The 12,013-nt window shown below is 46.2% G+C and overlaps 1 protein-coding gene across 1 annotated transcript in view; it reads left to right on the forward strand.

The window, feature by feature from the left end:
- The first annotated feature begins 4,587 nt into the window (after positions 1-4,587).
- NK7.1 (homeobox protein NK7.1) overlaps positions 4,588-12,013 on the forward strand; it is a 201,307-nt gene continuing 193,881 nt past the window's right edge. Inside the window, exon 1 of the mRNA XM_075676106.1 lies at positions 4,588-4,916. Within this exon, the coding sequence (XP_075532221.1) occupies positions 4,607-4,916 (310 nt within the window). The 5' untranslated portion in view covers positions 4,588-4,606. The remainder of the gene's footprint in view (positions 4,917-12,013) is intronic.

Consider the following 12,013-nt stretch of genomic DNA (forward strand, 5'->3'; position numbering starts at 1 on the left):
CCGCTGAAAGCTTTTTCAAGTGACGTTTTATATGAAGTGCACTCGATGGCTGTTAGGCAGACAAGCTACCTGCTTCTGTAAGTGTTACCACTGTAAGCATGCCATAAAAGTTATCAGGGTGCGCATTATTAGTTTTTAACATGAAAGGGTTTTGTGCCGGGCTTCACCCAAAATCGGGCCGGTGTATGGTCATCACGCAATCACAGGCCTCGCGTGCTTCATGGCTGTCATTGCGTCGCTCTTCGAGCGAAAGTTTAATTAATAAAATACTGAACATTTATAGACTTCTATTTGTGAACGCGCAACCAAGCTGGCACTGGCTCTTTGAATACACGTTTCGGTCGCTTTCGTGTGATGAACAATTCCTTTGAAAGAGCGATAACAATTTTTTTATTGGTCTGTTGCGAAGATCTCCACAATGCATATCCCCACGTGACTCGATGAGACAAGCGCTTACTACTGCATCTTATTTGTGCATAATGCAGCTCTGAATATTTTTTTTCACACCTCGAAAGAAAAAAGGATTTGGCGGCGCATCATAAATATTTTACGCAATTTTGTTTTAGGAACTGCTATTCACCTGAAAACATATAAAAAAAAGGAATGCCAGTAGTGTTTAAAACGCTTAAACAAGACATTTAGCCCACCGTACTTCAAATCCTGATGGTAACAGGAGCAAAAGATAACTGTCAGTTTAAAAGAATTTATACATTCGGGGTGCGCCTATTCCCAAAGGCCTCTGCATATCAGCGGAGTCACAAAATGCGTGGAGTCCAGCTCTACTACTGAGGCCATTATCCAGGGAATATACTGTGGTGTCATCGGATTTTCCACACTCGTACAGCTGGAGCTGCGAGGAACAGACTTCCTTCATTTGCGCATGGAATATTTCATTCATTTTCCTTGCACTACAGAGCGTACAAGGCCAAGCACTTTGGACATGTCTTGGCCTCCCGAGATGTTCTTCGACACAGCTGCAACGACTGTTATTGCACAGGAGCATCCGATCACCACTCATATGGTCGGTGAGACGCTAAGAGCGCACATTCGACATCTTTTACGGCTACCATCCCACCATTTAGCCGATTTGTCAGCGCGAAGACCACAGGCTACGTTCTGTGGTATTGTGGCGAGACACCATGACTCGATTACCCTCCGGCTTCGAGCCTGGAAAACGCCCAACATCGGCATTGTGGCAAATTCACGTGTGCCACTCAGAAGGCAGACTTGTCCCCGCTAGCCCTGAAGCAGTTGTCTCTGCTTCTCAACGAGTCTTATTTTGACCACACACACGTGTACACGGACGGCTCCACCAATTCCAATAGCTCTACCGAAGCAGTGGTTGTTCCACCGGACGCCGTCTATTTGCAATTTAAAGTCCCACCATACCACGTCGACAGCAGCAGAACTTGCGGCTCTTCAAGGTGCCCTTAATTACGTGCTCCAGCAGCCACAAAATAGTTGGGCCAATTTCTGCGATTCGAAAGGAGCCCGACAAACTCTGCAGTTTGCCCTACGTCATGAGTTACATGAGCAGCTAGTGTACGAAATAAGGCACGGTCATCACCACTCGCTCGAGAAAGGACACGACATTGTATTCCAATGGTTGCTGAGCCACTGCGGAATTATCGGCTACGACAGCGCAGATAAAGCTGCTCGCTCGGCTCATCGAAAAACATCAGCGGGTCCCCATACTCCTCTCAAGAACGGATGCTGCGCGGTAACTGCAATCACTTGCTCGCCACATGACACTTCTACGATGGAATTCACCTGTTTTCACCAACTCAAGCTTGCACTCTCTCTAACCTAACTTGCGACGTCGCCTGCCTCCTGGACTCTCCCGCCGCGAAACCACTTTACTGTGTCGTGTGTGGTAAGGCGTCGCATTTATAAATTCCTATTCATTCCTGATAAGAATGACCAGCAGCGAGGCTTACATTTTTTGCGGGTGAGATGAGACTCTAGAGCAGCTTCTCTGTCATTGCCCATCCTTTGAGGCTCAACAACGTACCCTGCAAGCTAAACTCAGCCTATTGGATAATAGAGTTCTCTCGGAGGAAAAGATCCTCGGACTATGGCCATGTATTCTTGCATGCGAAAGGACACAAAAGCCCTTTAGCACTTCTTGAAGGCTACTGGGCTGTACGAGCGCTTGTGGTATAGTGGACATTCCTCTGCGACTGACTCTGTGAATGACTGGCTCTTAATTATTTTTCTTCTCTCTCAGTTTTATCTATTCCCCTTTCCTCTCCCCAAGTGTAGGGTAGCCAACCGGGGACATCCTTGGTTAGCCTGCCTACCTTTCCCTTTTCGTTTCTCTCTCTCTCTCTTGCATTTTTCGGTGCTTTTATATTTTTTTGTAGATTTTCCAGGATCCAAACGAAACTTTCGTTTCATGACCAGTTGTCTGCAACTGGCATGGTGTATCATATATAATATACGGAGATTTAAACTCAGTTTACGACCGCGCCGTTTTTTTTTTTTCTCTGTAAAATAAGGTTCGTTTGATGTTTCCGCCCTGAATGAAGACCGGTATAATTTTTTGTAAGGAAAATAAGAAAAGTCGTCCATTAAGAGGTTTAGTGATGTGTTTCCCTCGTGAATTAGTATGCCGCTCTAACGTATCCGCAGGAGTACTTCACAGTTACGAATTATCACTAGATTTCGCGTCAGTGCGCCAACAGTATGGCTTACAAATGTACCCAGATGCCTGAATAAACTAAGCAATTGAGTACATGGAAAACATAGGCAGGTAACCACCGAAAGGCACGAAAAATGCAGACGTGATGAAACGTTGAGCGCTCTGTACATACAAAAGATTGTACAAGGCGTCTATAACGTCACTTACGAAACTCTGCCGATGAGGAAATGAAATAATAAAGGAACCGTATTAGCATGATTCGAATGGCAGTGCCCTGAACTCTTCGGAGCAGGACTTGCATCCGCAGTGACTGAGATTTTTGTTCATAATAACTCCTTATCGCTGGCCTACCGCCTTCACAAAAAATATGTTCGTTATCATGATTGGTCGCCTCCTGTTCTTAATAAGCCCTCCGAGCTGCTTTGTGAACGCTGGGGCGGTGTGTCTGTGCCCGAGTAACGTCACGAAGGGGGAAATTGGTGCTTCGAACAAGAAGAGAGAGAGTATTTATTTGAAAGAAGGCAGAGATGTCGGCCTGAGCTAACGCGCCTGTTACTCCTGTTACGCCTGTTACTCTGCACAGGGAGAGGGGGAACGGGGACATAAAGGTGTGATGAGGGATGATGATGACATAGAAAGAAAGACGAACAAGAAGACATTTAGAGATTGATCATGACAGAAATTTGAGAAGCGTACTGCGGAGGCAGAAAAAAGAAACGGGACCAGTAAAACCACGATCAATTCTGCTGAAACATAACTGAATAACTTCATTACAACGCGCACAACATTGTCTTCGTCCGCTAAAGGATTGTCTGGTCTGGTCACAAAAATAAATGCACAGACACCACAACTCTGAGAAATTGCATGAGGCCTCAAACCTTGCGCACATTGCTGAACTTTAAATGTGCACGATATATAGCGCCGCGGTTAACGAGTCCCGCTCACATTGCCACAGATGCACGAATTAGATCCCTAGGAGTCGACGGCGGGCATAGGCTTGTTTTTCTTTGTCATATTGCGATAGTGAAAATCCAAATGTGAGGAATTGGCCTGATGATGATGTCACGATAACGGCGACGATGGGGTAACGGAAAGAGCGGACGAACGCAGAGAGCTCCGAGTGTTTGACTAACTTTGAAGTTTGAAATAATGCCGACGCAGGCACTTTAAGACGCACCATCCAAGTCTGAGGCTTGAAGCTATCAGAAACGGTTTCAATGAACTGACGTTGAAAAGAGCACCATTAAACAAGAAAAACGAAGGCGCAAGTTTAACTTTTCCATTTCGCCCATTTGGCGGCGCGTTACGTTTCACAGGTGAGAGCGCGTGTATTGCGGGTAAGCGACGGACTGCTCCAAGCGCCGTCGCTTCCCGGAATGCTCTCGGCGTTGATGGCACCACCCTTGACAGCGGCCGAGACCAGCCAGGTGCCGTGGGCGCAATCAATTTGTTCGCCGACGCGTGGCTCGCGCCTGATCGTCGCGGCCAAGGAGGCAACATTCATTATGAGCCGCTTTGCTGCTGCCCGCGCCGCCAATTGGGCAGTGCGCGCCTAATGGCCGCGCGGATGAAGGACGCAGCGGCGTCGCCACCGCGGCCGGCTTATCGGGCGCGCAGTGAACCTGGCGAGAGCGCTTCCCGCAGCGAGCTAATTACTGCGGCTCGATTCCTGCGCGTTTCCTCGGCGGCCGCGCGCGCGGGCGGGCGTGGGGGGGCTCGCTTTATCGACGGAATACAGGGAGCAGCAAATCCCGACCAAGCACTTTGTCGCTTCCTAACTGGCGCCGGCGTGCGTGCGTGCGGCCAGTTCTCCATTATCCACCATCATTGCAGGAAGAGGGGGGGAAAGGCGGGAGGAGGAAGGGAGAGGGGAGGTGCGCATGCGCGACCCGCCCCGCGCGTGCCGCCGTCCGCCGCCGCAGCCAGAGAGAGCCGCAGCGCGCGGGCCGCAGGCGGCACAGCAGCATGGAGAGCGGCGCGGCGGCCTCCTCCTACCCGCTGCACAGCTGGCACCCGCACGTGTACGCCCAGCCGCCCAAGAGCCCCACGCCGCACTCGATCGCGCACATCCTGGGAATACGCGACGACACCCGGAACAACGACCAGCCACTCAACTTGTCGTGTCCGGGACGCACGACGCAGCCGTCGTCGCCCGGCCTGGCCGCATCGCCGAGGGCCTCGTCGACGCACGACGCCAAGACGGCCCCGTCGCCGCTGCCCGCGCTCGGGACCCCCAGTCTGCCGCACGCCGACGCCCAGCTGGCGCTGCCCAAAGGTGAGTCCGCGTCGCTGGGTCGCGGATGCCGCGCGCAGCACGCAGCCGAGGCGTACAGCCCGGCTGCCTGCCGGGCCGCTCCGACACGTGCTCGCGCGCGCGCCCACAACAGGTGCCCGGCGGCCCGCCCACCGCGCGCGCGTCTGGTGGCCGCACGCCCCCTCGTGTGCACCACTGCACCTCCTCCCCGTTGGCCCTGGCACAACAGCGCGGCTTCGGCCTCAAAACGCCGTCACTCGGAACACCGCTTCGGCCCGTTGTTCCATTGGCTCATCCAGAATGTGGCACGACCTCGCATTGACTCCGTCCGGACAAAAACGCTGTCATCATTGCCTTCAAATTTGTTGGCATATTAAAATTCGTTGAGAATTTGCCTGCTGGCCAGAACCAATGGTTAATTGATCCAATTACATAAAATTTAATTTTTGGTTTTGTCTTCCGTGTGTGTTTTTTTCTATTCGTGTTCAGGGATGTGTAGGACAGAGAATGGAACTTGTTGTGATCGTCAGCGGACTCGCAGAAAAATGACAGCACCGTTAGCAGCATTTCTTATCGCATGGTTCATAGCACGCTTGCAGGCGGCGACAACAGGACACATCTATTTTCTGCCAATATTAATGTAATTTTTCGGGAGCTACTAAGCGGGAATAAATGATGACGCGCAATCATATGGTACACGTATCTTGTGACGAAAGCTTAGCCAAATTCGCGGACAGAAATATAAATAGCCTTCGTCTCGATGAACTCCAAACTGTAATGTTTTATCGTCGTTTACTATTTAGTTATCTTTAACTTCATCAACGACGTGAAGTGGCTGGAATTATAAGATTAAATAGTGTAAACACTGCCTAGAACTGAACGTGAAGTACAAGCGACCCCAGTAATTGAAAAAAGTGGCAGTCCCATTGAGTTAGTGCCAGGGTATCGTACCAGAACGGAACCGTAAACCGAAAAAAGACGTTCATTTTACTAGAACCGTAGCTAAGCCGAAACGTTATGATTTTTTCCGCTCCGGAGCCAAACTGAAAGGAAAAATTAATGGTTTTCAGTTGAGGTTGTCCACCATTTCTGGTGCTTTTCATCCATGTATTGCGGCTCAACTATGCTATACCTAGATTCTCCCTGTCTCCCTCCCTCTCTCTCTCTCTCTCCCCCCCCCCTCTCTCTCTCTCTCTCTCTCTCTCTCTCTCTATATATATATATATATATATATATATATATATATATATATATATATATATATATATATATATATATATATATATATATATCGTAATTTTAAAAGTTGGGGCGCTGCTAATATAGCTTTCAGCGTATTGCGTCGGAGGGCAGACTAGGTGTACTAAAGCGACAATATCTGCATCGCATCCGACTCACGGACTTGCCAGACTGCGATGCCTGCAATGTACCAGAGACAGCGGAACACGTATAATTGTTGCTTGTCCGCAGTATGACCGTGAACGGCAGGCATTGATCTCTTTGGTTGCGCCAATTAACTACAGGCCCTTCAGTGAAAAAGTGTTACTGCCCCATTGACCGGATATATAAATCAAGCGAGCCATCAACGCTCTCTTAGAATATTTAGCTAACACATACCTAGTTCGAGCACGAACTTGTTTTTAATCGCATCCTACTGCCTGTCCTCATCATTACTCTCGAGTTCCCTATTTCTCTCATCCTCCCTTTCCACATGAGCAATGTAGCAGGCTGGAGGACTTTCTATATGTCCTCAATATATTATATTCTCGCTGTCCTTCAATAACGCTTCACTTCATATAGATTCCACCATCGTTGCTGGATCTTCATCATTTTTGGTAATTGCGTGAGGCCTGAAGAACAAACAACAGGAGTAATCTTTCAGTACACTTTATCTGCAGCGCAAAGTTCTAAGAAATAAATATGTGCTGTCTTCCAGTAATTATTATTTTGTTATGCAAATGAACTTGCACCTGTTTGAACCGTTATTTTTTTCGCTGCGGAGTTGAACCAGAAGAGAACCGTTTTTGGTGAACCGAAATGAAAACCTAACAAAAAAAGTTTTGGTTCGACGCTCTGGTTGGTGCCTATATCTTTATGGTGAACCGGTGGAAACAAGACGAAAGTGACAAATACTGAACATCAGAATGATCTTTATTTCCCCCAGAACTCGACTTATTCTCGAATTAGTTCGATGTATACGCAAGCCGAGTACAACCAAAAAGCAAGTACTTGCAGTGGGCTCATAAAAATAGCGTGAAGAACAGTTAATCTGAGTTAGCATTTAAGTGGAATTGTTGCGAGTGCCAACCAGAGTTTAAACAAACAAGCCTATTCGGGATTTAAGAGCACCGAAGAAACTACTCCGAAGCCATGGAAGTTCCCCAAACCAACAGGCTGCATGATGGTTCTGTAAGCATGACTTCGCCTGTTCTCGCTCGAAAAAAGAATTCTCGTGTGTGCATTAGATGCATATTTACGTGTTAATGCATATGTTAATGCATTTGCTTGTTAATGCAAATGCATATTAAATGCGGCGTTTCGCGTTCTTTTCGTTATTTCTTGTGCTCAGTCCAACTTTGCTCGGCTGCTTTTTTTTTTTTTTCGCATCGTGTAGGAAAACAAGCGGCAACATGTTTCTGGCGTGATTTCTTAATGTCAAGTTTTCTTTTCTTGTTTGTTCCTGTTTTGTTCGTTCTTCCTCAGCTTGGCGGCGGTATCTCGAACTAATCCCATTATGAGTTGTGTTCAACGCATGTCCCAGTCTATTTGAGTTTTTCGCGCTGGTCCACTATCTAAGTCTAAAGGCTGCATACTAAATACAACATCTTAATGACTGACAGTTCAGTGAGGAAAAAAATGTATAATCGCATTCACCGATAGCCGTATATTATTTCAAGGTATCGAAAGAAGACAGAACAGACCAGTTGCTTGTTCTTTTAAGCAGGTAGCAAGATTAATCAATTTTAGAAACCTCAACGTTCACACAATTTACTAGAAAACAGTCATTGCTGCAGCCATCATTCTCATTTACCGACGTGTCGACTGCTTGGAAGTCAGGTAACCGGAGCAGCCCGTTTCAATTTCTATGCTGTGAGCCTGCGGTTTGTGCCTCCACATCGAACCTGGCCTCCGAGAAAGATGTCCAACTTGTGACAGCGATCAGGAAGCCACGCAGCACTGGCATCTCATAACAGCGCTTGTCTTGCGGGGAATGAAATTAGCTCACTACGTAATATATGTATATATACATAAGAACCTGCCGTATACAAGTGTTTGAAGACACCCTAGCCAGGTACCAAGGAGGTTGTATGTATATGGGGCGTCTTCGCCGTAATAGTAGGTATGGGTAAACGTATGGGGGCAAGGAAATACCCCCTTCTGTCTGTTCCTGCCGTCAACCTTCGGGGATTCTAGCTGGTCGTATTAGCACGAAGGGCATTTTGATTTGCCTCTTGTGTAAAATCATCTTTTAAACTGTCAGATGGGATAGTTGAAAAGGTTTTCTGCCATTGTGAATGATTGAACATCCGTGGTTATTCCAATCTGCCATATTAAACATTAGGTTAACTTAGTTTCCCGCATTGCTTTGCGCTTACTTAAGTTTGTATAGTCAATTCATTTCGTTCTTACGCGTATTCGTGTAGCATGCCCGGTATCCGACTTGTGCAGTGAATGATCACGAGATCCGCGAAATTCTGCAGGAATTTGAAAAGCTACTATGAATGATGAAATGCAGTGCATCCGCATCATTTGACATTCAATTGGTTCTCATCAAGTGCTAAATTGGCTGTAGATCGCATTGCACAAAACAGGGAATTGCAGCAGCTAGTATTTATGTCGCCTCTAATCGTTTAATACAGAACGGAATGGCTACGTCATTTGAAAAATTCGTTGGCAATTTCTTTCGTTCGCTCAGCCGATAAACATGCTGGCGGATTCGTACATGAGCACAAGTTGAAATCACAATCCTCTTTTTTTTTCTTTACTTTTTTCAGGTTACATTCCCTGCAAAGGATATGTTACTTTCTCATTCGCGTCGCTTCGAAACGTAGCTGCTTGCGGAAGTTTCCATCGATTTCCTTGTGCCCTTCCGCTTTGTAACTGTGTATGCGCCTTTCCGTCGTGTCAACAGAATATGACTCTTAGGGCCTGGATTACTTCCGGCCTCCGACTCGGTTCCGGTTTCTGCGTAGCAACACAGTCTGCCTCATCTATTTCTGACGCACGGGCTTCTCATGCTATGCGCGACAGCTTATTGCTTTGTGTATCCCATTACCGGCATGCGCCAAATGCATATTAGATCTAACGCTTTTCTTGACGCGAACGCGTGGGGAAAAATTCGCCGCGACCTTCATTCATAAATGACCCTCGAGCAGGTGACCGCTCGCATTTAGCCAACCTTAGAAGTGTTGAATCGAATTCTGGGGTTTTACGTGTCACTACGGCGTGCCTCTGATTATGAGGCATGCCGTAGTGCCGGACTACGGATTAATTTTTGCCACCCGGGGAATACTTAACGTGCCCCCAATGCACGGGACCACGGGCGTTTCTGCATTTCGCCCCCATCGAAATGCGGCCGCATCCCGCGACCTCGTGCTTAACACCATAGCCGCTAAGCGCGGCGGGTCCTTAAAAGTGTTAGCACTGCAGGAAGTTTGACGTGTGAACGGGAATGTCATATATATATATATATATATATATAACGCAACGCAATTGAGATGGCAATAGTCGGTGGTATATGGTATATCGGACCACGATCGGATCACGACATACCTAAATGTAAGCTCTCGCTTGAAGGCAACATAAAGAAGCTAAACCTGGAGCGTGCTGTACTTGATTTGCGTAGAGCAGCTCATGACTGTATTCTCACTCACCTGGCACACGAGTTTGATGCTTTTCTCCAAGCAGCTTCAGAAACATGTTGCGACGTCAACACTTTGTGGCATCAATTTGAGTCAATCGTGCTACACTGCACAACAAACTTTATCCCGATGAAACGCTGCAAACCACAAAAGAAAAACCCATGGATGTCGCGTGAGGTCCTTCAAGCGAAGCGTAAAGTAAAAGGACTTAGACATACCATTAAAAGAAAAGGGCCGAATCAATCTTTGAAAGACAATCTGACCTCCGCTCTCGCTGACTTCAAAAGACAGTTTAAAAAATGCAGAACATCACTATTTCAGCACAACATTCCCCGACTTCATTACCAACAATCCACACAGGTTTTGGAAATACTTTCGCCCGTGTTTAGGTGTGTCACCCGAACGGTCTCTAGAAGAGAAAACGGCTCGAGCGAACACATTCAATAACTTTTTCTTCTCGGTTTTCACTTCGGGTAATGGCTTACTTCCCTCCCTACCCTGTCCAGCTAAAAGCATCGATTCATTAAGCATTACCAATGCCGGAGTTCTTAATCTATTGCTTAATATCGACTTCAAGAAAGCTAACGGGCCAGATGATATCCCGAATGAATTTTTAAAAACGTATGCAGAATGGTGTAGCTAATACCTTGCCATTATATACCGCAAATCACTCGAGTCCGCACAACTACCAGATGACTGGAAGAAAGCGAAGGTGATTCCTATACATAAACCTGGCGACAGCAACGAACCTTCTAACTACAGGCCAATCTCACTTATCAGCACATATTGTAAAATATTGGAACATATGATCTTCAAACACATCACTATATTTCTTGAACAAGAACATATATTAATACCTCAACAACATGGCTTTAGAAGTGGCCTCTCAACGGTCACACAACTAACCGAAGTGGTGCATGACCTTGCGCTCAACCTAAACAACCGAAGCCAGAGAGACATGATCCTCCTCGACTTCAGTAAAGCGATTGATTGTGTAAGCCACGTAAAATTAGTTGCAAAACTGGAGGCTGCATTCGGAGGTGGTCAGATTACTGCATGGATAAAAACTTCTTATCACATCGAACACAATATGTTATTGTACATAACACCCCTTCCAGGTCTGTAGCAGTTACCTCCGGTGTTACCCAAGGGTCAGTATTGGGCCCATTGCTATTTTTGATCTTTATTAACGACATTGCTGCTAACATTGAATGTGACATTGAGCTCTTCGCGGATGATTGTATTATTTGTAAAGAAATTGTCAGTTACGCAGACCACTTATTGTTAAACAGAGCACTCGATTTGGTGTCCAATTGGTGTAAAGAATGGCAAATGTCAATTAACACCACTAAATCTATATGCATGTCCTTTACAACAAAAAAGAAGCCTTCAGAATTTTCTTACGCCCTCGGTGGCACTTGCCTGAATAAAGTAAATAACCACAAATACCTAGGTTTGACATTCTCTTCTACCCTTTCATGGAACTTACATATTGATAATATTACCTCAGTCGCATTACGCAAACTTTTTTTCCTTAGACGATGTTTACGCCTTGCACCGAAACACACCAGACTACTAGCCTATACAACTTTTGTTCACCCCGTCTTAGAATACGCTAACATCATCTGGTTCCCACACACATCAACTAACGTATCAAAACTGGAAAAGGTGCAAAGAAAAGCTGTGAGGTTCATTTTTAACAAATACAGTCCCTATGACTCCCGCACAAACCTCTTAGCTGATGCAGGTCTTAAAACACTATCTGTTAGGGCCAGACACGCCCGCTTAAAGTTCATCTACCAACTAATGCGCGACAGTTATAAGATAGACCGAACTAAGTACGTTACTTTGTCTACATCACGTCTGTCGCGAAAAAAATCACCCATTTACACTAAACCAGTACAGTGTTCGCAATGACACGTTCAAGTTTTCACTTTTCCCACGTGCGATCAGAGAATGGAATCTTCTCCACTCAGACATAGTTTACTCTCCGTCACTTTCATCGTTCATCAACCTACTAGAGACATCAAACAGAGAAGACGCCACTTAACACACCCACATATCTTAAACTGTAATACTTATTTCTGTGCGTGGAATTTCTGCATTTCAACCCCCAAACTCGCCGCTTCTGCGCGGTTATCTGTTAGCTGTATAAGTTCTCTAATCTTACAGGGGTCATTCATTCGCTATTTTTATATAAATTCTAGTAATACAATATTATTATATTGTTATACCAACTACATTGTTATATTGTTA

This window comes from Dermacentor variabilis, chromosome 1 (assembly GCF_050947875.1).
Source record: "Dermacentor variabilis isolate Ectoservices chromosome 1, ASM5094787v1, whole genome shotgun sequence".
In the NCBI taxonomy this organism is placed as follows: Eukaryota; Metazoa; Arthropoda; class Arachnida; order Ixodida; family Ixodidae; genus Dermacentor; species Dermacentor variabilis.